Genomic DNA, 25,167 nt, shown 5'->3' on the forward strand with positions numbered 1-25,167 from the left:
CAAAGAGACCCAGTTGACTTAATGTGGTCTGCACTGACTCCAAATATTCCTTCTTCCCAGCTCTCACAGGATCTTTGCAACTGGAGATTCTGTAATGGTGAACTGGGCTGAGAGTCCCTGACTTCACCCCAGTGCCTGAGGAGGGTCGGCATAGGTCACACATGCAGACCTGACAGAAAAGCCAAAATAAGCTGCTGGCAGGCATAAGAATGCATACCAATCTGTAATGGAAATATGATTCTATCCTTCTCCCTTCCTAGAAACTAAATGCTAACCTTACACTAGTCTCAAAAAAAAAAAAAAAAAAAAAAAAAAAAAAAAAAAAAAAAAAAAAGCCCAAACCAGCTCTTGCCTAACAAGACAGAAATCTTGCCTGGACGAGCAAGTTGAAAGGCAAGGACACTGCCAATTTTATTTTGAGAGAAGCACAGTGCCTTCCTACCTTCTAGAGCAGTGGCTGTGAGAGAACAGCTGGGTCAGGGAAAAAAATACCAGTCACATAGGAAGCAGAACTATCTATTGAGGAGATTATGCTAAGAAGTGGCTGTGGAGTTACTGCTCCAAGGCTGTAAGTGCAGGAACAGCACACGCTCAATAGCCAGGGAAAGAAAAAACACCAAACAGACAACTGAGAACAGAGATCTTCGTCATTAGTCGGCTGAAAACTCTCCACAATTGTATGATTTTGAGGAAGTAAATTTGGAGTGCCTGAGAGTGGATCAAAGGAACATTAGCGTTAATCTATGACTGCACGTAGGGGAAAGGTGGCAGCGAGGGCTAGCCAGGGTTTGGGGTTCTTTTTGTGCATTTTTTTTTCCCCCATAGCATCTAGTGAAAGGGGCCAGACCGTGTCTCTGGGAATTCTCCGTCAAAAGGGTACTGAACACGGCGTCCCGCGTCCTAAATCCTGTGGGTACGGCAGCAGTCGCAAGCCCTGCCCGCCGGGAGCCGAGGTTCCCGTGCCCGGCGAGGCCCGGCCGCCCCGCGCCGGGGGTGCCTGCGGCCGCCCCCGGCCCGAGGGGACGCGCTGGGCCTCCCCAGAGGGGCTCCCTTCCTGCGGGTGCGGGGCAAGGCCGCGGCGGGGCAGGAGCAGCCTCCCCGCGGCGCGGGGACCTTCCCGCAGCCTGAAGAAGCGCGGTGCCCGCCCGCCCGCTCCCTCCCCGCCGTGACTCACCCTCCCGCTCCCGGCGGGGACAAACCGCCAGAGCCACGGAGCCACCGCCCCGCTCCCCCGGGGCCTCCCCCGCCACCCGCCCCACAGCCACCGCCTCCCGCCCGTCGCCGCGCCTCGAAGCAGGTCGGGCGGGGAAGGGCGGGGAAGGGCGCTGCCCTTGCGGGGCTCGCGGCCCCGCAGCCCCCGGCGCAGCCCGGGAGGCCGGCGGCGCAGGCGGCGCAGGCGGCGCAGCCCGCACCGCCCGCACGGCCCGCACAGCCCGCCCCGCCCCGCCCCGCGCCCTCCTCGGCCGAGCGGCGCCTCGTGTCCCCCGGCCACTGCGCATGCGCGGCGGCAGCGCCCCCCCCCCGCCCCCCGCTCCCTCAGCGGCACCAGCCGCCCCCGCCCCGGTCATTTGAATATGCTAATGAGGCGGTTACCGGGAGGCCTATGGCGCGGCCGCGAGGCGGTCACGTGGGGCGGGGACGTGTCCCTCCGAGGCGGGTCCCGACCTGCCCAGGCTGCCTTAAAAGCGGGCGGCGAGCGAGGAAGCGCCTCAGTCAGAGAGAGAAAGTGCCGGGGTGGCGGGGCTGCGGCTGCTCCGCTCGAAACTTCTGAGTAACATCAACAGGGGGAGGGGAGGGCAGGGCGGGCGGCAGTGGAGGAGGAAGGTGGTGTGGGGGGGAAGGTTAGCAGCAGCGCAGCCCTATCCGCCTCTCCCTCAGGAACCAGCCTGTGTTGGGTTGAGCAGGCCCCTCACACAAAGGAGGGCAGGGCAGGCAGGGCTGCCCCCCCTTCCCCCCCGCCTCGGCAGAGGGGCAGCGGGGAGGCGCCCTTCCCTGTGCAGAGCACTCACAGCCACTTACTCCTCTCCTGTCTCCCGTCTTCTCCTTCCACCCCCCTCCCTCCCGCCCCGCGGTTCTCCCCTCAGCCCCCCGCCCGCTGTCCATGTAGCCGCCCGGCCGCCGGCCCCTCCGCACTATGCCCATCTTACTCTTCCTGATAGACACGTCCGCCTCCATGAACCAGCGCACCCATCTGGGCACCACCTATCTGGACATAGCCAAAGGCGCTGTAGAGACTTTCATGAAGGTACCGGCTCTGCCTTGCGAGAGGAGGCGAGAGAGAGCGAGAGTGGCTGCGCGGGGAGGGGAGGGGGCGGCAGGGCGCGGGGGGCTGCCTGGGCCGGGGGCGCGGGGCGAGGGGGGCGGCAGGGAGTGCGTGTGTGTGTGTGCGGGCAGGGAGGGGAGGGCCGAGCCGGGCCGGGGGGGCTCCGGCCGTGCCGCCGCCGCTCGGCTCACCCTCTGCTTTGTCCCCCGCGCCGCAGCTCCGAGCCCGGGACCCGGCCAGCAGGGGAGACAGGTACATGCTGGTCACTTTCGAGGAGCCTCCCTACGCGATCAAGGTAAACCCCGCTCCCCCCCCTCCCCTCCCGCTCACCCTCCCCCCCCGCCCCCCCCCCGGCCTCCTTCCGGCCCCTCCGCGCCGCCGCGGGCCGCTGGCGGCGGCCGCCCCCCCCGCCCGCCTCCCCCGGGCCGCCGGCGGTGGCGGGGAGCTCGGCACACACGGGCTGTGGCGGCGGCGGCGGCGGCGCTGACATCAACATGGCCGACATTTTTTCCCTGAGCGGTGTGTGTGAGCAGCAAGGAACTGTGGGGGATGTGTGTTCAAGTTGGGCGAAGTGACAGCAACTCCAAGGAGAGTTCAGCTTGGAAAGGGGCGAGCGGCGGAAGGACCGACTTCAGCCCGAAGAGTCCGGACTCGGAAGGGGACGGCACTTCCCTCACCTCTGCCGGGGCGGGGGAAAGGGCGTGGGGAGGCGGGGTGGGCCGGGCGGGGGCAGGCAGCCGCGGGGCCGCAGGACGCCGGGCGGTGAACCTGTTGGAGGTCGCGCCAGAGCGCGGCCGCCTTCCACCTAGAAAGGGCAGGGGGAGAGCCGTGTCAATAGCTGTGAGGCTCGTGCATCGGACGCCTCACCGAAATGTGTCCCGTGGAACGAATAAAAATACTCATTTTGATAGGTGGGGAGGTCTAAGGTTTCCAATAAAGCGCCTACTTTCGGGCTTTATGGAACGACACTAAGTATTAGTAACTTTCAGGGTTGTTTTGTTAGCATTTGCGGTGAGTTGCATGCAGCAAAGAAGGCACTTTGTAGCCTGACAGGCAAGCAAAGCTCACATCTGGAGAATAAGTCTTCTCACGTTTCTCTTTTCAGGCTGGCTGGAAGGAAAACCATGCAACGTTTATGAATGAACTGAAAAACCTTCAAGCTGAAGGACTTACGACTCTTGGCCAGTCCCTAAGGACAGCTTTTGATTTATTAAACTTAAATAGATTAGTAACTGGCATAGACAACTATGGGCAGGTAGGTTGACTAATATTAGGTGGAAAAATTGCAGAACACAAACTTCCCAGAGATAACAGCTCGGTAGTCGTCCAAAGCGGCATTTTCATTAAATACTCAATATGGGGGCTTGTTCAAAAGTAAAAAAAAAAGCTCAGATAGTTTGACGAAATGCAGTTGCTGGCTATAGTTCTATACACAGCTTTATTTTTTTTTTTAGCTTCAGTTGTTCCTCAGTTTTTAAACTGTGGTGTAGCCTCACAGTTGACATTCTCAGTTAAACTTTCTCTTTTTTTTTCATATCAGGTCTTAAGTTTCAGAATCTTAGTTGGTAAGCCTGGTGGGGTCATGAAAACTTTGCTTTCTCTGTACAGTGCTGTATAGTCACTTAAGTACTGCCTGGCAGATGAGCTGTTTTTCTAGCAGCACTGCATTGCCCAGAAGTACAGAATGGAGCACAACTTTTTCAAAACCCTTTCTTTCCAATAAGTTGAATGCGATTTTTTTTCTGTATGCCTGCATTTTTATAAACCTGCCGGTTGTATCAGAGGCATGAGAAGCTCTACTTTTCTAATGTCTCTATTGCAGCTAACCCTTTAAAGCAGGACTTCTTTTTGGGGTGTGGTAACATTCTCTTCCTTGGTAGGACGAGTTACTAAAAGACATTAACTCTAGGTTAAACACATACTTCAGTAAGTGTACCCAGTTCTTTCTGGCACTGGGTCAAACCTTGGATTAATTTTGCATAAAGGACATTGTTAGTGTTGGGCAAAGGATAGAATAGATTTTTCACATGGGGCCTAGTAACCTGAATCTCCCCTTTTCGTTAGTTCTCCTCATGTAATGCTCCCTCTGCTATCTGAGGATTTGTAACTGCTCTTGGTGTTTGACATGAGAATGCGATTGAGAAAATCAGTCCCATTTATCCCCTCTCCCCTTTCCAGTCTGAGCAGAGTCTGTGTGATAACATGCCGTGTTTTTTTAGGAAGGAAGTTTATCTCATCTTGCATTGTATGGCTTTGCCACTAGGTGATCAAGTGAGCCAAAGCATTTTTTAAATGCCAGTTTAGTAATGAAACTAAAAAAAAAAAAAGCGCTAGTTCCACACATGGTTATTTTTTCTTGTCTATTACCATCTGCTGTCCTCTCATACATCTGTGTGCTAATCTTTCCCATTTTCTGATGGTTTTGTTCAGTTATGTGAGCTATATGAAGCTTTTTTGAATGCTTGCCACTGTAGGCACACACAAGAAATACTCTTTCCCATTGCTACGGATAATTACAACATTCTAATTACACCAGTGTCAAATAATTTGCAGTAGGTGAACCAGCAATGTTCAACTACTCAATCAAGTGGGCAGTTGAGTTATCATGACTCTTTTTTGACTCACTAGGAGTGTTCATTACTGCAAGTAGCTGCTCTTTTGTCTGTGGAGTAATGACTTTGATTTGTTCGGGTTACAAGTCTCTGGGCTTGAACCCACCCATGTTTATGCATGTTTTTTCCTCTGTTCCACATGTGGAGCTGGCTGTTGAAGAGGCATTCACATGTGCAGTCAGGTGACTAAATAGAAATTCTAACCCTCTTTAGTGTCTGCAAAAATAGATGAATATATAGCAAATGCTGGGTCATCTGCTGAAGTCACAGGTTCCCATTTTAGCTCCTCTAGTCAAAGTAACATTTTTTCATAAGCCACATCAAATTGTGGAGCACTTAACCGCTCTGTCAGTGCTTGCAGGGTGAGATCCATGGCAGTTACCTTTCCTCAGAGTCATGTTGGCCTTTGAGCACTATATCATGTTGTGCTGTCAATCTATTGTCCATGGCTACTATATAAAATTTGCTCAAGATTAATGGGTATTTAAATGTACATAGTATGATGAACTTGGAAATTCAGGATAGTAAATGATGAGTGCTCAGTTGCATTTTAAATAGTTTTCACTCAGAACATTAAGTGCTGATTCACTTTTTAAAAAAAAACACAACAACAAAACAGCTACAAGTATTAAGACCATAAGGTAGCAGTTTACTTAAACTAAAAGACAGATGTTTGAAGAGTGATTATCTTAGACTGGGAGGAGAATATAATTTTCAAAAAATACATATAGATGATCCTAGGTGTGGTATTCTGTGAAGTAATAAATCTAAACTTCTAAGCTTTTCTCTGGCTTAACATCTTTTGACTATCAATGCTTTTTTTTGTGTATTGACAAATTTCTAAATTATTTACTAAGATCCACCTGTTTCACATACGAATTGTAGAACAGATTTTTATTATACATACAAATAACAGGATCTGATAACAGCTTGATGGGATTGGCTGGTTATGTTACCCAGTGGCATGATGTTGTGTCCCCCTTCTGAGTATGAACTGTCTGTTTAAATGATAGTGTGACTCACTGTACTTGATTTCTTTCAAAATAGACCAGAATTCTCCATCAGCTGACTGCCTGAACAAGAATGATGGCTGAATGGTCATTCTGAAATTGAGGAAAATCTCCTGCTTCATATTTTCTTGCAACATTTATGTTTGGATTTTTGATATGAGTATCTTACTACTTTTTCAGTAAATAAGTACTGACTCAGTTGCTCATGAAGATTGAGGTACCATGTGTACTGCTGTATTAGCTGATCACAGTATCTCACATTCAGATCTTAAAGCAACACTGTCTACACAGTTATTAAGAACCTGATTTTATCAAGAACCAAGATATTTTTCGTAAGCTTTTTGATATTAATGCTATGGTATGGCTTTATAAACCCCTTGGTTGTTAGATCCACGTTTTTGTGAAGGTTCTTGTCAACAACAAAACATTTGGAAAGTACACATATTTTAAGGTGACTAATTTTTACAGCACTTTCAGATTGATACATTCTGCATTATATTTCTTGAGAACAATAGTAGCTATAGTTTCTTTTCCTCATAGAATCATAGAATGATTAAGGTTGGAAAGGACCTTAAAGATCATCAGGTTCCCCCATAGTATGCTTTCTGCTGATTATGATAGCAGAAGAATGAACTTTCAAATAGGGTGTCAGCTTTTAGTGTTCACTAAAAATAGTGGTCCTCTTCACCTCCAGCATTTTTATAGAAAGTGTAGGAAAAAAACACAGGATTTGGATGTCTTTGGGAAGAAAGCAGATTAAACACATGAAATTCAGAAGAAGCTCATTGTTGCACAAAACATTGTCCTTCATTAGCCCAGTTTGCACTTAAACGAGTTGTATTTGTTGTATTTTCCCCAGTTCAGCTTCTCCATTGTTTCAGGTAGTCTGAAATACCAAGCCTTTTTCTAGGCTTTTTTCTGTCCTCTTGGAGTACACTTCTGAATCTTATGACTATGGCTTCTTCAGCCATACCTAGGTAGTCACAATTTAACCAAATAGTTATGACTGAGGCAAACATGCTGCTTTTTTGCAGTTGATGGAAGGGTTAAATGCTAATAGATATGTTTCTCTGTGGAAACAGAAAAGAAGAAAAGTGTAGCTATTAGGGTACAGTAAAAATGTAAACAAATGGTTGAATTGAACCACCTATGTACTTACATTATTCACAGTTTTCAGTGAAGTTTCTAATACTTGAGTTCTGAATCTAAGGTAGGTAATATATGTGCCATTGTTTTTCGATATTCATGTGCAAAGAACCAGCGCAACACTACTAAAACTTGAGACTGATGGATGTTTGAAATTGCTAGGGCTCTTATAACCCATGTGTTTCACCTTGCCTATTGTTATGTGTGTAATGAAGGTCTTTCACTGTGTTTTCAGCAGTATTGCATAGAATGAGGTTTGAGAGGATAAAATTTACTTATCTGAGTGGATTTTGAAGTGATTGTGTTGATATATCACAAGGTATTTTTCCAGATTTATTCAGGGTAAAGTTTTGTTTTAATATAGTGGCTAGAAACAGCAACTTTTCAATAACATAAGCTTTTAATGATAATTTCATTTTACTGGGGTATCTTGCACATACTCTTCACCATCATAATTATTATTGATATGGTAAAACTGGCTTAGAGATGAGTTTGACTTTTAAACCAATGAGATGTAACAAAAGCACACGCAAAATGAGTTATTTTGAAACATAAAACCCAACTATAAGGCTTTTATAATCCAAGTGGACTTGGGATAGGTATTTTTTATTCACAGTGATGAATAAGGTGCTGTCTGGATTTAGACTGATGCAAGAAGCAGTGTTTTGATGCCTTGCAAGTCTTTTCACATTCTCGATGAAAGACTTTTTCTGCAGTGCATTTTACGTAGGTACAAAAGCAAAACAAGGAAGTTTTAAAACTAAAATCCAAATGGAGTTCAGTTGATTAAGAATATTTTGGGAACGTAAAAATATGCTAAGGGCTGGAAAGACCTATTTCTGACCTGGAACTTGGAAGGTGTCCTGCATATAATGGCATTGTTTTTGAACACCACAGTTGTGGGGTGTTTTGTTTTTTTTTTCTTCCAAGGGTTTAATTCATACCGTGTTTGACATCAAACAGTCTAATCTTAGCTGCTACTTTATAGTTCTCTCTAAATATGTGGTTAGACCTATCTGCAGCTACAGTAGGACTATTCCTGATGCATTCCCACAGTAAAACTTAGTGTTGGTCTGTAGAGATCAGTGTGTTTTGGTTTGATGGCTTAAATACTATAGTATTCCAAACACATGTAAATAACATAACTAGGAGATAAAGTCTAATTGTGCTTATAGGCACACAGCAGCTTTATTTTATGTCACATTGTAGACTGACTCCTTGCTTATGTTCCCATCTATGTCTAAGATCTGCTGAGCTTAAAAAAACTCCACAATCACACATGTAAAATATTGTCCCAAACATTGTGTACATTAGGCTTTTACAGAGACATGTTCCATTTTCTTTAAATTGAACAGGTTTATTTTTCAATTGATTTTCCAGGATTTTTACTTAATTTCCTTGCTTTCACAAGTCAAAATCCTTTGAGCATGACTTTAGTCTTGGCATTCTGGGATCATAAACACTGCACTGGAGTGGTCTGTGTTGAGTGTGCATCCAAATTTGGAACCAAAGTTTAGGTTGGTATCTCCTGCTTTGTCATGCTGGCACAGTTGCACAGGCAGTGTGCTTCTCATGTTGGCAGAGATTTGCACTTCTAGAGCAGCTCTCTCACCCTCTTTCCTCCCACCCCCCCCCCCACCCCTCCTTCCCCAACAAAACAAAATGGAAAAATGTCAGATGTTAGGAAACACCATAGCAAGCTCAAGCGTGGTAATGACAGAAATGCATAGAAGAAAGGATTTCTCATCGTCTCCTGTTTTCTGTGGAATAGTAATGATTTTAATGTAAACCTATATGCCTGTTAATGTCAAAGATCAATATGTGAAGTGCTGGTGAAAGTCAATCTTTCTCACCTCCTACGTGATGAAATTAAGCATATTCCTTCCAATTCATACATTTCAGGCTGTAACCTTTAAGTATGCCAACTTGTCTGCTCTGGAAGTGTTTGTAATTTTTAGTTTTGTTTTATAGCATCCTTTAATGAGAGCTGCAGCAGGCATCATTGCAACTGTTGTTTCACATTGTGAGGTGGAACTGCATGCTTTTCAGCTTTGTCAGAGCAACGAAGCTCACGGAGTCTCAGTAAAAATAATGACATCAGACTTAAGTGTCTTAAAATCACTTGTCAATTTCTAATCCAGAATATTTTCAAAGAGGAATTTAAAAGCTATAACAAGCTTATACAATATATTTTTTTTTTTCTGGTTAAAGTGGTCTCAGCAGTCTGTCTCACAACTTGAAAGATGTGAGATAGTTCCTGATGTTCTGAATATCAAATATGCTTTGACCACTTCGAATCTTCAAGTGTTCAGTGTTTCAGTGAGTTTGATTTGGAAGGGGTAGTGCTTTAACAAGTTCATTGTGGCTTTGATTTTTAGAGGTCAGGTGAGCACAGTCAAGCTGCCAAAGCTTAAGCTGATGGTACAGATGTCTGTCTCTGGCTGATGTCCTTAGATTCACTAAAAAGTCATCAAAGAAAGTCTCAGAACAGTAATGAGTACCAACATTTTCACTCTTGGCTTGACTTTCTATCTGGAACAGTTTACTTGAATAGGTGATTATAGGCTCCTTGGATATACTGGTGTTCTTATTTGGGTGCTTAAAGGTATGTGTCCCATAGTTAAAGTTTTCTCATCTTTTTGAAATGTATTTGCACTTCATCACAGCCAATTGCCAGGTAAGCAAAGCAAATACATACAGATCTAGAGCCAGACTTTTTGGTTATTTTGTGAAGCACAAGTCTTTTTTTTCTCAGTATCTCCCTCCTTATGTTTATTATCTTTAAGCTTGTTTTTACTTTTTTTTTACTGAGTAGTTACATTCAGTCTTGGATTTCTGTAGTAGACAGTCCATGTATCTCTGAAGCTTGAAGGGATGAACTGTTACTTGTGTCTGTAATTTAATTCAATTGAGGCTAGTTGAAACTTTGTGTTGCTTAAGAGTCTTACTTGCTGTCACTTTTTTCTGTGCCTTTTAGCAACTTTGTTCATAGAATATTCCCGTATCTGCACCTCACACTTAAAGAAAGTATTAAGGGGGAGTGTCAGGACAATGGACCCAGGCTTTTTTCAGTGATGTCCAGTGATAGGACAAGGGGCAATGGGTGCAAACTGGAACATAGGAGGTTTCAGATAAATATCAGAAAATAACTTCTTTACTGTGAGAGTGACAGAGCAGTGGAACAGGTTGCCCAGAGAGGTTGTGGAGTCTCCTCTGGAAACTTTCAAAGCCCACCTGGATGCGTTCCTGTGTGATGTGCTCTGGGTGATCCTGCTCTGGCAGGGGGGTTGGACTAGATGATCTTTCGAGGTCCCTTCCAACCCCTAAGATTCTGTGATTAATATTTCCACTTCATGTTGTGATTTTTAGCATCATAGTGTCTGTCCATTTTTTCAAGTTGCTTTCAGCTGTTCTTAATGCAACAGATTGGAGCTTCATATAATTTGTAAGCATCAGTATCTAGATAATACAGAACTCTTACCAAATGTTCAGTCTGCATTGCCTGAGTATGGTGTAGTTTTAATTGTTCAAGGTGTAGACCAGTCTAATTTTTTAAAAACCCTCTAATACTACTACGGATATGAGGCAATGGTTATACTTGTATTTAGGAGAAATCTTTCACATTTATTGAAAGATTCTTGTGATTTTTGTTTCGGTTTTTTTGAGTTTTTTTGTGTGGTGTTTTTTGTTTTGTTTTGTTTTTTTAACATGGACTAGCCTGCGAGCCATAAGAGTTATACCATCCTATGGTATATTTCTGTGATGTCTACAAAGGATATCAGGTGTTTGTGACATATTTTCTATTTATCAGCATATTATTACTATTGTAATTCTGAATATTGACTGCAACCAGGATTTCAAGTCCTTTATTATTGCCTGTATATTTTATAAAAAATATTTTAAAATGGAAGGCTTGTATTTAATCACCCAGATACCATAAAGCTTCCCCCTAATGGATTAGATTTTTCAAAAATATATTGTATAGGCAATTTCAGTCTTAAATTAATGAGAAATCAAGTATCTGTTTCTAAACACCTGTTGTTTTCATTCTAGAGATAGTATCTCTGCCGCAGTTAATTGATTTGCTCTAGTTTACATAAATCTACAGTCTACTATACATTTAAGCCTAAATTTTTCCAGTGGGGAAACTAGGTTAGTGCCTACAGCTGAATTAAAATAGATAAGTTGCTGGCTGCAGGATAATGGTACTAACCTCTATTTGAATGTTTATGATTGGGACACCAAATGGGTAAGATTTCTGGTTGTATGAGAGGAGAAGAGGATTGGCCAAAATTTGATCCTACTCTAGTTATTCTAATATGGGTGGTGAGTGTGGATCTTGCAGCATTGCAGTGGTAGATGACTAGTAGATTAATAAGTGTTGATTGTGTCTAAAATTTCCATGGCTTTAGGAGGTCTTTTAGAAGACTGATCTAGCAGGAGCTGCAGTGCAAATGAAATCTCTAGTGTGGGTTTTGACAGTGATTCAGGGACATTGTTACTTAATGTCCTGTTGTTGACTTTCCTGGAAACTTTTGCCTGAATAATCACATTTGTTGACAGTTGAGTGTAGCCACTCCCATTTCCTTAGTTTTTTTCTGTGTACATGTAGCTGCTACTGCTTTTGGAGAGCAGGGGGTGAATCTGATTTCATCCAGTAACTATGAGGATGAATTACCTGAATACACCATGCTTTTTGTTAATGTCTCCTTGAGCCAAAAAGCTGCAATCAAGAATTTCAGAATATTAATCACTGGAATGAACTTGGGGTACTGGCTCTCTTTTTTGGTGCTCAGCATACAGAATAAGAGCAAAAAGTGGCCATTTCGTTCTTCCACCAATATGTCCCGCCCTCCCCCTCCCCGCCTCCAGGCTTTGAATCCCAGAACGCTGACTTGATTGTATTCACACTATATGTAAGACATATAGCCTAGCTGCCAGCTCTGCTCCTGAACTTGTGACCTCTCATGTGCTCGTAGTTGTGCCAAACTTGAAGCAAGTTGTGTGACTTCATGCAGTAAAATAAATAATTGATTCAGATCCTTAATAAGCTGGACTAAGAGCAGTAGTGGTTTAGAGTCTGTTTGAAAAGAGCAAAGTTGCTCCTGCTGTAGTGGTGATAAACTCTGGGCGACAGTTGTGAGGGCATCTTGGGGCAGTTATTCAGAAGAATAGCTTTATGTTAATGAGTCAGTAAGCTTCTTCCAGTCACCTTGTCAGTACTCTTGGTTGATAACCCCCAAAAAGGTAGGGAAAATGTTGTATACAATTGTCTCTTTGGCTTTTCCCCTTGCTGTGTTTGTTGTGTGTGTTTTTTTTATTCCCCCCGTGCCCCGTAGTCAGTAACTGGCAACTGTGAAATTCATTACTGTCTCCAGTATATGGAGAACAGGCCTGGCTTAGCACTGTGAATTGCACTGACTGAGCTGGGACCAGCTATGTAGTCATTGCTGTGAAGCAGAAAGGCTGCAGTAATTAGGGACTTGATCCAGAGCTCGACAAGGTCAGTTATTTTTGGATTAAACATTCAGAAATATTTTTAGGAAATATGACCAAAATAATCTTTAAACCCAGATTCTTTGGGTCTGACTTTAAAGTTTTGTATGGATGATTATTTTAGCTTGTTGGTTGTGGTTTTTTTTTAAGTTTAGGAAAGCTCAAATATGCCCTGTTTTTAGAAGTTTGCATTCATTATGTTCAGTTGAGTATCTTTGGAAACCACCAGGATTTTTTTGGTTGATTTATCCAATTTCAGATAATGCATTTACCAATCTGCAAGTAGCTGCTAATATGCATCTTTTTAAGGGATATTTTGCATTACCTTATAAACAAGGTAAAAGTTGTGATCACAGTTGCTTTGCTGTTTTATATATTTCAATTAATATAATGTAAGAAAAGTTAAAATTCTTTCCTTTTGGGGATTATCATATACCTCTCACATCAGTGCTTACATGTTTCAAACATTAGAGGCTTTTTTTTTCCTCCTTAATTTCAGTGCTGTTCTTTGCTGTTTAGTTGCTTACTGGAATTCATCATATATGAGGTTCATTCTGTGGGTTGGTGTGGTTTTTTTCCAGAATGTCACATAATATGTGATTTTTCAGCAATTGTGAAAGATTCAAGGACTGAATTGTTTTTGAAACTTACCAATGACCTCGTCTAAATTGGAGCACTTAGCAGCTAATCAAGAAGTTATCACTTATATAATATGTTATTTAGAACTCAATTAAATTTGTTCTTAGATGAAAGAAACAGGACAAACCTTTATAATAAACTGGCTTTTTTGAAATTCTGTGACTTAGTAATGTTGGTAACTGTGATTTAGGCACATGAAGACAACAATGTATCTTGGGATTTTAAGTTTGTTCTCTTAGTAAATGCTACTATCTATTCATCATTCCTTTATTTTTCTGTATGAATATGGTCTAAAAATGCTTTCTTGACACACATCCCTTAGTTTTCACATGTGCACTATTCAATATGCAGATTTTGTGTTCCAAAACTTCATCTCTTACATTGAATCTTCTTTTCAGACTGTTTTGGATGGCTTTTTTGTTTTTCTTGGTGTTTGTTTTGGTTTTGTTGTCAACTCAAACTTTTAAAGTAGAATTCCAAAATTACTGAAGTTGCACAGTTCAATAGTCTTTTAGCAGTACATTCAGTGCCAGGCTTGGGAATTCAGATTCTGTGAAGCTATGAGCATATATAAAAAGAATATTAAGCACAGAGATTTTTTGTTACACATTTCAAGATGGATATGCAATGAAAGTATTGCCTGTAGAACTCAAGCTTGCAAGCTCAGGCAAGCAGGCAGCCAATGTGCTTATATATCTATACATTACTTTTTTAACTTTTTTTTTTTTTTTGGACAAAGGGTTTGGTGTCTCTTAGGCAATACAGGTAGCTATTTTGTCTCTAGTATTTTTAATAATAGTAAGAAAATTTGACTGGATCTTTGATTTTTGTTGCAGAACTTCCAGACTGGGCAGGAAAAGTATAACATGGCATGTGTTTGGACCTTCAGTGGTTAATTGAAGCCATAAATATTTGTTTAAGAGATTTTTTTAAAAATTAAATGCTAAGGAGCAAGTGACTTTTTCATCCCATTTATTTTCCTAGCCGTCTTAAATTTCCTTCCTATGTAAGTGGAACTTACATAGTCTATGTTATGGAGATAGCAGCTGTTTCAAGAATGCCCCCTTCATTCCTATGTTCTGTAAGTGTTGTGTTGAGGAGTTCAATTTCTGGCTCAGCTTCAGGAAGACTCTTGCACTTGTGTTCTGCTTTGAAAACCCTTTGTGTTTTCAAAGATTTAAAAAAAAAAAAAACAACACCTGTTGTATGGAGGTCTTTTTTGGTGTGTAAACCTACAACTAATTTTTTTCTAGTCACCGTAGAGAAAGCTTCAGTCTTGCCACCAAATCAGTGTCCTAACTGTGTGTGCAAATGTCATTTTATCCACTGCTAATCTGTAGTACCAGTAAGGGATGAAGCAAAAACCAGGTATCTACCTTGTAATCCTCCATAGACATTACAAGAAAGAAACTGTGATTCGTCCATGTCTTGGGCATCGGAGTAACTCTTGTAATGTAGTTAACTCAAGAATTGTCTAGGACATGAAAAATTACTTTGCCTATAACAACTTTGATGTGACCTATAGGGAAGCACAGCTGTACATAGCTGAATTTAGTTAGCTTCTGAACTCTCCTCACCTCGTGGAGGAAAGGTCTTTTGTGGTAGCCATCCTTACTGCAAAATCATTGCCATCAATACCTGAACTTTAGAGTGTGAAGGAGTGCAGAGTGATCATGACTGCTGGAACAGCATTTTCCATTTCCTTGGGGGAAAAAGTCAGAGAGTTAATGGAAACATGAGTTCAGACTGAAAGTTCTAGTGAACTTTCTTAATAATCTGTATTTTAAGGTCTTCTCCAAAATATAAGATCATGTGAGATAATATTCAATCTTTTATCTTCAAAAGAAAAGAGTGTGTGGGGAATACAGTTGAATGTTTGTGGCTGAGCCTTCCAAAAGGTGAGCGATTAGCAGCAAAAAAAGGAAGAAGTGGAATTACAGTATTGCTGTCACTGATATCAGAAACCATGAAGTGGATTAAAAAGAGTTAGATCATGAGATTAAGGTTCAGTAGCTGATTGCTTCTAATTTGTACTTATACAATAATTTAAGAGATGTTTGGTATACAGTTCTAGAAAAGTAGTATTTACCTGTTCGTATGTGTTTTGAGATAGTATTCAGTGTGTCTCAGGTTTATCTCCTTGTTACTCAATCACCTCATACAAGGATACATTTTGTTAACTTGTGCCCCCTCTGCTGGCTACTTTTCCAATTACAATGTAAAAATATAAGTTTATGGAGGTGCGGTGCTCTCTGTTATGCTATTTTGGCCAAACTAAGTTTAGAAAAGTCCTCACAGGGGGGTAAAATGACTACAAAAAAAAGAGTCCTAAATTGTGAGAGCCAGTGGTGGTGTTGAGAGTTGGTGTTTTCATAGTGCACAGTTATTGTCATGGGCTCAGTCAAGATCCCAACATTGTCAAATTTGTGTCTTTCCCTCATCTGTCACTCAGAGATTTGGTACTTTTACCCATCCCGTGTATGTATATTTCTTCATTTACAGAAGAACTGGATTTTATGGTTCCTGGGACTAGGGACAACTATACTTTAAGTTCCTAAAACCTGCTATCATCTGCATTTCTGATAGCAGTTACTTTCTCTTCAAGATGTGGAGCTCTCTTCTTTTGGATGTAGTAAGGGGTAAGGGATGTAGTAAGGGCTCTCAAATTACCTTTAACAGGGTCTTAATTTGCGTGTGCTCTTCCTAAAACCTGTCTTTTAGGGTGAGATGGTATTCCCAGCTGCCTTGCATGAAGGGGAGGTAGAGCATAAGTCCTGCCATCTTGAATACTGCAGGGAGAGCTAAAAGGTTGCAATATTATGACAAGAGTATGTAAGTCTGCACTGCAGATGTTTGTGGACTAGAGCTAATGGTAAGAATCCTCCCACTGTTCTGCAGTCCTTTCAGGAAAACATGGCATTTTTACTTGGTGGTAGTGTAATTCCTGGAGTAGTGTTTTGTTAGGTTGTTTCATAAGATTCCAATCTGTGACTGAGCTGGCATCTCTCTTTGCCATTAATCCAGGCATCAAGAATGAGTTCTGTTTTAATATAAAGCTTCTATTATGACTTGAAAACTTCATAACAAATTTTGAAACACTTAAATCCTGTGTAAAACCTGAACTGGTTGGTGTAGCTTTCATTGAGCTTTCTTCTGTGGCTTCTGCAAGGGATCCTCAAATGCATCTGCTGTACAAATACCTGATCATCTACTAAAAGGACAAAATTACTGCCACTGCAAAACTGCATTAGCAAATTGTCAGCAGCATCAAGGGAATATATAAAAATCTTATGGACAAAACAGCAAGAGTTACCTCTTCCTAAAGCAAAACAGAGATGAGTTAGCAACTTGCTTTGTGCCTGAAGCCTAGCTTGTCAAGAGAACTTAATCCCATACAGAATTCCAGGATGTTCTTCAGCTCTTCCTCATTCAGCCTGAAATCACGGAAGTCTCTCTGACGCTTACGGGTTTGGTTTCTATTCTAAAGTAGCCATGACAAAGAAACTTAACTAGGATTTCAAAGCTAGTTTTATCACACAGGTTCAGTCACTTAGACAACACCATGATGCGGTTCAGAGGTGCTGTGCTTTCAATCTGGACACATAATCATGTGGCATATCTTGTGAGGTCAGATTTATCAAAGCTAGTGTTGTGGTAGAACTCGACTGTGCTTCTTGCTGTTTATCAGCCCAGCACTGGTAGATCACAGTTTCATGGAGAATTTGTGCTAAATATTAGGTGATAAGCAGCATAGCTTAATTTAAGAAAGTTTCCATTTAAAGTAAAATTTTACTATTTATCAAGTATTAAGAAAGAATTTACCAATATGCTGAAACAGAATTCTTTCCTGAGTACCAGAGTGTGTACATGTATATGCATGGCAATGGTGCTTGTCTACGTACATTTGAAAAAATCCTACGGGTAAAGTAATTTCTGTGAAGAGTTATGTTGCTAATTATGAATTCACTAACATAGACACTGTAGCCAGTGTATTCAACTGTGTTTGTGACTGCATAAAATACAATTGATTCTTTACAACTATATTTATGGGTTCTGCAGGGATAATAGAAAATGCAAGTGGGACAAATAAGAAGTTGAACAAGATGCTACAGTTCTTATGCAGCTGACTGTCAGAGCATAGAGCAGCTGTTAAATACCTCGTGTACTTGACTGATAGTGTTCTTGCCTTGAGCAATTAAGGGGAAAGTCTAATAAATGTTAAAATAATGTTTTAGACATTTCATGATTTTGTTAAAGTGTAACTGAACTTCCTAAGATACAAAAAGTAAGTGAAAAATATGATGGGTTTGGACCATCTGGTTTAGTTTTTTGAAATTCAAGATCAGTTTTTTAAGCTGTTACTAGTTTAAGAAAAATAGCTTTAAAGCTAATAATTTTGCTGTCATTCTGACTTTTAGATTTAATTTTAAACGATTGTTTTTGAACAATGGCTGCTCACAGATTCTCATCAGCATTTATGAGAATCTTGACCTTTTAAATTCTAAAAAAACCTGATTGAATTGAAAAAAAATGGATAGTGCACTTCTGTATTTCCTGGTCAGATGGCTACATTTACTGGAAGTTAGGGCTGATACTTATGAAAATAAGAAGGCTCTGTTGAGCTAATATAATGTAAGATAAGTGTGCAATGCAACTTCTGTTGAATTTTGTGATTTACTGAAATGAAAGCATGCTTTTTAGACATTCGATCATGATCTGAAAATGAGTATTTTCCAGTGAATACTAATGTGTTCTGTTAAAAATATGCACTTTATTTCAGTTTACATTTATTTTCAGCTTCTAGCCTTTCTTGGGCATGTAGCTTTTGTACTACTAAATACCTAACTTCTTTTTATAGTAGTTGCTTGTTGAACATGTAATTTTTACTCTCTGACTTAAAGTTTTTTTTGGTCGTGTTTTTACCTCAGCTGTTTCTTAAGTTTTTCAACACTTCTGACTCTGAAATGAATGTTTACATGTGCACATTGAGACATCAATAGTCTTACATCAGTTTTGTCTTCATGTATAATACTGTATACTTGCACATCTAAAGGCCACAATAGCTCTTGAATTGCTTTACATGTATGCTTTGAAGAAGAAAAAAACAAACCAAACAAGCCATGTTTGCTGAAGCTGGTTGCTAAGCTTACTTGCCTATGAAAGTGAATTCTTAGTTTTGAGAGTCTTAGACAATAGTATGTCTTGATAATTTGATACACTCTGGCTTGATCTGAGGCTGCCTCTCAAAATATCACTCAAGCTGGGTTGGGCTGGCTGTGCCTCTTGCTGTGACCCTGCTTGAGTGGTGGGGAGCTCAGTGGTGCTCACAGCTCTGTATTTGTTTTGTGTTATCTGAACGCAGAACTACTTCAGTTGGAGACTGAAGAAATAACAACCAGTATGATTGAGTTGTTTTGTGATTTGGAATAGTTGTGAAGCTGTCAAATTATTCAAAAGAGTGTGTTGTGTAACAGAATTTAGTTTTAAGGCTTTGAATCTCTCTTTTATTTAATTTTAGCCTAGCAAGCTTGCAAGATTACCTGGTAATGATGCTAATTTTTAAATAGCTTTATTCCAAAAAGAGGTGTGTGGGTTTTTCTGTCTCCTTGATGCATATCTGCTCTTGAAAATGCAGATTTTATGTGAAAGAAAAGAAAACCAACAAGATCTTCACAAAAGATCTTCACAAAAGATCTTGTATCACATTACAGTACTTGGTGGTTGAACAGGATGATCAGCCATTAAAACCTTAGGTGCTTCTTCCTTGGTACTTTTTTTCACCACTGCTAGGAACCTTCAGAGGGGAAAACGTGTTATTGAAAAGAATTTGCAGTCAGATTGCTCTAGAAGCTCTTTGGACTGAAAAGGATGCCAAATGAGACAATCTGTCTATGTGGTGCAATTAGCTGAAGTCCCCATGGGAGCTAGTTGTCACTGCAGCTAGGAAAATAAGTTAGTATTTAGTTTTTCCAAAATACTTGTTTATAAGCAAATCTATTAAAAATTAGTTTAAAATAAAATTTGAAAATACTCATCAGTTTGCTGCAGCCTGAGCATTAAATTGAGACTCAAATTGCCACAGTTTAAATATAGGAGCTTTGTTTCTAGACCCTAAAGTGTTTATCCCCTATCGGTGGTTTTAATCTGTCTGAAAACAGATAACACAAGCACAGAAGTAGCTTTGCTTTTGTATGCTGGTTAGAACAGGCCTGTGTAATGCTGGCTTAAATAATGAGCAATGCCCTCATGTTTCCCTAGGTATTGGTACTGAGGCCAAGTTGATCTTTCCCCTACTTACTTTAAGAACTCAGCGTTTCACACTTTCTATCTTTGACTTTCCTGTGTGGGAATGTAAGATGATACTAAAATTAGCTGCTGGATTATTTTTATTTTGAAATGAACAAAACCTCCTGGTGGTTAGCTAGTTGTCCGAGTAAGTTGTAAACAGGCTTATTACTTACACCTTGGTGTGTTGAGCTGATTTCCAGTGCATTTCAGCATACCTGTAAGATGGTAATGTATGCTCTGTCACTCACTGTTTCACTGCGTAACTAAAATAATTGAGCTGTGCTGAATTAATTCCATATGCATTCACAGTCAGTGGTGTTGCTATGTACTTTGAAGAATATTATATTTCTAAGATGAGTAAATTTGTGGTCTTTTTTTCTAATAGTATATTTTTAAAGGAAGTGCAATGAAAAATAATTTTATTAGATTAATGGTAATTCACAAAACTCCTGTAATTTATTAATAAATAAATAAGTGTAAATCTGGTTTTTAATTCAGCCATATTTATTAGAAAATCTGAGTTTTTAGAGTTTATATAAACTAGGGTTTTTTTAGGTATACTGGACTTAACACTTGTTTTGTATGCCTTCATATAGTCAAAGCGAGAAGCTGGGTCAAAAGAGTCAGGAGGGTTCTTTAAGAAGTAATGACATGGTAATTTTTAGTAAAAAATAGTAAACCTCAATAATAGACATTTTGTCTGAAGTTCTACCTTGCTATTCTAATTATGTTTCTGCTGCTTTAGGTGGACTGTAGATACTCATTTCTAGATTGCATGGAGCTGTGAATTCAAGTGTAGTTCAGTGAACTCAGCTCTGTTCACTTGTCTTTAATTTAGTGTTGAATTGTACACTCTGTGACTTGATTTCATGACTTCTTTCTAGAAAGATAACATTTATAGTTGTATTGATGAGTTGATGAAGAAAACATTTCAAGGGGAAGCATTCCCTTATTAAACAGGTGTGAAGTATTCTGCAACAACTCATGCCAGGAAAAGGAGCTTCTTGCTTTTGTAAATAAGTTGCTGTGAGCTGATTCTTGACTCAGTATGTTGGTGATCATCCATTGTACAACGCTTGCGAAATTTTAAAAGGTAGACTCCGGATGAAGTAATTTGTCTTTCAGACATTTTTCCTGGGAGGACTCAGGCTTAAGATCTCTTGGTTTTGTCCTTATAATTTCATACTTATTCTGAGCCCAAAGTATTTAAAATTAAGGCTTAAATTTTAGATGTGTGAAGTTGAAAAAGATTACAGTTGAGGTACACAAAAGTGTTTTAAGGTAATGAGGATATCTAGATAATAGGGGTTGTCAGAGACTAGATTTTTAATACTTATATTTCAAATTGGACCAGAATATTGACCTAAAGAGCATTGCTTATGACATTCTAAATGTAAAATCTTGTTATTTTTATAAATTGTATATTTATTTTTACAACAACTTATTAGCCATAAGATAAAGTGTTTTTATGTTCAGTATTCATGAGAACAAATCCTTTTCCTCTAGTTAGGAACACTGCTTTCAATATTATGTCAGTGCAACATAATTAGCTTTCAGCTGATGTTTTGCAGTTGTGGTGAACTACTAGTTGGCAGAATAACATGCCATAACTGTTCTTCAGAATTAAATAAGGATAAATATTCTTAGGAAATTATTTTAATTAAAATTGAGTGTATTTTGCGAGTCCTTAAATTATTTTGAGTAACTGTTTAAATTGGATTATGAACTAATTTAGCTTTTGTGGGAGAGATCGATCTTCACTGTTTAATTTTATTTTTGTGTATTTTTTGTTTGTAGTAGTTGTGTACTATTTAAAAAAAAAATATTTTCACTAAGGTTTGAGAAAATATTGAGCAAATAATTGCTTAATTTTTCTGTTGGCATGTAGTACATTGATCACTGTAAAACGGTGTTGCCACTTCAAACTGGACACTCCTCACAAAATATATTTCAAATTGTGAGGTGATATTTCTGTTCTAAGCACACAATCTGTAGCTGATTCTTTATATTAAATGGATTCTAAAAAATGGATTTAAAAAGGTCTCTTTCTAAAACTTCTTAGTTCTCTCTCCATGTTTTTAGAGTGAATTATAAGTATGCATGAGATAGTTTCTCTTTTTAAGCAGAATTAGGCCTTGGGTCTAGTTATAGTTTTCTTTATTGTTTTCTGAAGAAGAAAAACAAGGCCTTAAGCTTGGCAGTAGGAGGAGAGTGGAACCCACTAAATAATAACTTGTGGCAGCTTTTATCCAGTCTGTCTTTAAACCTAGTTAAAGTGGAATGTTCTACCTGTGCTTGGAGTTAACATGGGCATGGATTATTTTGGGATCCTCTTTTTCAGGAGGGGCAAGAAGGTTCCTACCATACTGGGAGTAGGAAAAGGAAGCGCCAGAAGCAAACCAAACTGTTTTTTTTTGTTACAGCTAAGCTAGTTGAATGTTTTGGTGGGATCACAGAATGTCTTACCTTCTATGTGTTTCTATCTGAAGTGATTCATAGAGAAAGTGTATCTATTTTTCAAATGTTTGTTTCTGAAGTAAGTCTTGTGTGTAGCACCTCAATTGAAACAAAACTAGTACTCTTCATGTCAGAGCTTTTCTTAGTACATAGAGTAGTAGTAGTTCTTAACCCAGGGATCATGATCACAAGGTATTATGCAAATGCTTTAGATGGTCATACAGTAATTAAATCATGCATGAAATCAAACCTGGAATAGGGGGATTTAGAAGTATCTCTGGTTTGAAGAGAGTTGCTCCTTTAAACAGCTGCTAACTTTTCAGAATACTGCAGGGCACATTGTTCTTGAAGTCTTACATTAACCATTTTTGCCATGTTTTTTAATGCATTTATTTGCTGCAGATGTATGAAGTGTGTAGCTTTATATGGCCTTACTGCAAAAAGACTCAAAACCCTCTAGCACTGTACTTTATAGTGCATGAGAATAAATACCTCAGGCCTCCTTGTTTTGTCAGGGAGTATCAGTGCTGTTTAATGACCGAATAGAAGCTTACAAATTTCTTACAGCATTTTAAATGAGATGGCTTTTTTTTTTCTCTTAGGGACGAAACCCCTTTTTTTTGGAGCCAGCAATAATTATTACAGTTACTGATGGAAGTAAATTAACTACTACCAGTGGGATACAGGAAGAGGTAAGATCTGACCTTTTGTTTACAATTATGTGTGCTGAAAGTTGGTATAGAATGCTGTTTACAGTAAAAAAAAATCTGAATAACTTTTTTTTCTTATCAGAGGTGATGGAAATATATGGTGTAACTGTTGGTCTGTTTAGTAAACTTAGTTTGTTATTTCTATTAAGGGACTTTACGGCTTTTAAAATATGCTAGCAGGATACACTGATTTCTGTGAAGTGTTTGTGTTTAACTGGGCTAGATATAAGTTCTTTATGTATAGACCCAAATTAACATAGTGATTTCCTAAAGGATGTGGCCAGTAGAGAGTATGTGAAATATGCCCTTCTTTCACACCAGACTCCTGAAATGATTTTAATCAAATCAGTAGTGTCCTTATAATCCAAGATAAGAGCTGAAGAAATGCATTTCAAATTAAATCTGTAATGCAGTTTAAAACACTTTATCTTAATATACTCGAGTACCTGCTCAGACGTCTGGCAAATTCAGAGCTGTAGTAAATGCTGAGGCACTGAACTATTTAAACTTACTGGCTGTTTTGAATTCTTTCCCTAAAAAGATGTAGGAGGTCACTAGGGATAGGGTTGGTCTGACCAGCACAGTGTCCATTCCATGCAGTAGTAAAAAAAAAAAACAACAAATCAAACCAACAACAAAAAAATTCCTTAGCTCATTTCCTTTTCAGGGAAAAGGTTAATATCCAGACGTTTGTCCTAAAGGGGAGGATACAGCAATTACAGAAGTTGTTTGTATGAGAAGTGGTATTTGAGTGTTTTTGTATCTGACTTAGAGAAAGAAAGTTGAATGACCTCATAATTCTGTGTGGACTAATAACAAATAGTTATAGCCAGTAACTGAAAGGGAGTGCCTTGATCCATGATACCAAGTAGTATGTCTGTATATAACTTCACTTTCATTGTTTTTTTACCTATTAAGCTATTTTTTGCTTAGTCCAGTGATTTATTCAGTGTGGTCCAAAATACTGAGTAGAACAGCAGCCTCATATTTACAGTGATCGTCAGTGAGCAAGTGTTAATTAAGCAGAGGGTAGTGTTACACTTTTAAAGCCTCCTACATTTAGTGCTGCTAGCAGCAGAATACTTTTTTTAAGAGCTAATACGGTAAATTACTTAGCTGTGTTAAGTCCTTTCTTGAGGAGAAGCAACTTTTCTGCTGTCAGATGACTTACTTGTAAAACCTGATATTGACATCGTGGAGTGCGGGACACCAAGCTGCTCAGAGGGTGAAGCAAATGACATCTGGGTAGAGGCTGAGGATTGAGTTTGTTCAGCCTTTAGAAGAGAAACCTGTGGGGGGTTTCTTGCCAACATCTGCAACAGCTTAATGAGGGAGGGAGTCTGACTGTTCTTGTAGGTGCACAGGGCTGAGATGAGGCAATAGCTGCAAATTGTACCTTGGGAAATTCTGATTGAATATAAAGGAAAAAAATAATTCTGTGGGCAAATGAATGCTGGGAAGAGGTTGCCCAGTAGTTGTGAGATCTTCATTATTGGAGATGCTCAAAACTGAGTTGGAGAAGGTCCTGAGAGATCAGAAGGTTCTGGAGTGTATTAGTTTCATGTGTCCCTTTTCATGTACTCAGCTCTGTGATTCTACATTACATTTCCTTTTATGTTGTTCATTTTTCCAAAATGATTTGGATAAGAAAGCTCTGTTGGCTGTCATGAACTCTTTTTCTTACAGAAAGACTCAGGATTTTTTTTATAGCTAGCAAGTTTTTTATGTTCCTTTTCCTTCAAACATGAGTACAACTTTTTCACCTTAGTCTTCACAAGAAGACCTCTTCTTATAGTCAGGCAACTATTTGGTCACACATCCACATCTTTAACTTGTTGTAATGTATTGAGAAAATGGTTTGGTTTTCTGGGGGCTGCTTTAATATGCTAAATTTAGGCTTGTCTCATGAGCAGTGCTGACTGATAAGTGTGTGCTATGCTCAGAGTTTTAGTGACATGATTGTGACTTTGGGTCAAATTTGACACATAAGCGATTTGACAATTGTTAAACTACTTTCTAGAGATGCACAGTCTGCTCTACTAATGACAGTGAGCTAATGATTTTTTGGTAAATGAGCAGATTTTAAAGGCGTTGCCTTATGGAGGTGCTGAAAGTGACCACTGCTCTTCATTCATGCAAGACAAAATAAAGCTTCTTTGAGTGCTCTTCCGTATGTATTTACAGGCTATATGTGATTTTTTAATTCTTCTTTCTTTTACTGTAGCTGTATGAGTAGGAACATCCTTAACACCATCAAAGAGCAGGGGAACAAAACATCCAAGGCTGCTTCTCTCTTTCAGGGACAATCTTTTACTTTTGTCAACATGTGTCCTATTGATCAGAATTTCTCTTAGTCTAGCTTGAGTGTCCTTTACAGTTATGTCTCAAGCTGGACATACAGAAATGAAGCAGAATTAATACAGTAACAGCACCCTGGAGATACAGAAGTCTATTGTTGCTTTTGTGTTCAATAACAAAGCTTTTTGGTCACTTTCAAATGTCTTTTCTGTTCTTTGGGTTTGACTTCAGAGAGGCTTTTCAGAGTA

General features: G+C 39.9%; 1 protein-coding gene across 5 annotated transcripts in view; it reads left to right on the forward strand.

Annotated features, from left to right (window-relative positions):
* Positions 1 to 1,750: 1,750 nt before the first annotated feature.
* Positions 1,751 to 25,167, forward strand: part of INTS6 (integrator complex subunit 6) — a 46,505-nt gene continuing 23,088 nt past the window's right edge. The window contains exons 1-5 of one of the 5 annotated variants that reach the window (XM_051622605.1): positions 1,751 to 1,771; positions 2,085 to 2,245; positions 2,481 to 2,558; positions 3,369 to 3,518; positions 22,514 to 22,603. In XM_051622605.1, the coding sequence (XP_051478565.1) occupies positions 2,135 to 2,245; positions 2,481 to 2,558; positions 3,369 to 3,518; positions 22,514 to 22,603 (429 nt within the window). In that variant the 5' untranslated portion in view covers positions 1,751 to 1,771; positions 2,085 to 2,134. Of the gene's footprint in view, positions 1,772 to 1,814; positions 2,246 to 2,480; positions 2,559 to 3,005; positions 3,175 to 3,368; positions 3,519 to 19,593; positions 19,680 to 22,513; positions 22,604 to 25,167 lie in introns of those variants that run through there. The other 4 variants (XM_051622596.1, XM_051622614.1, XM_051622622.1 and 1 more) reach the window with 4 other exon arrangements.

This window comes from Apus apus, chromosome 1, assembly GCF_020740795.1.
Source record: "Apus apus isolate bApuApu2 chromosome 1, bApuApu2.pri.cur, whole genome shotgun sequence".
In the NCBI taxonomy this organism is placed as follows: Eukaryota; Metazoa; Chordata; class Aves; order Apodiformes; family Apodidae; genus Apus; species Apus apus.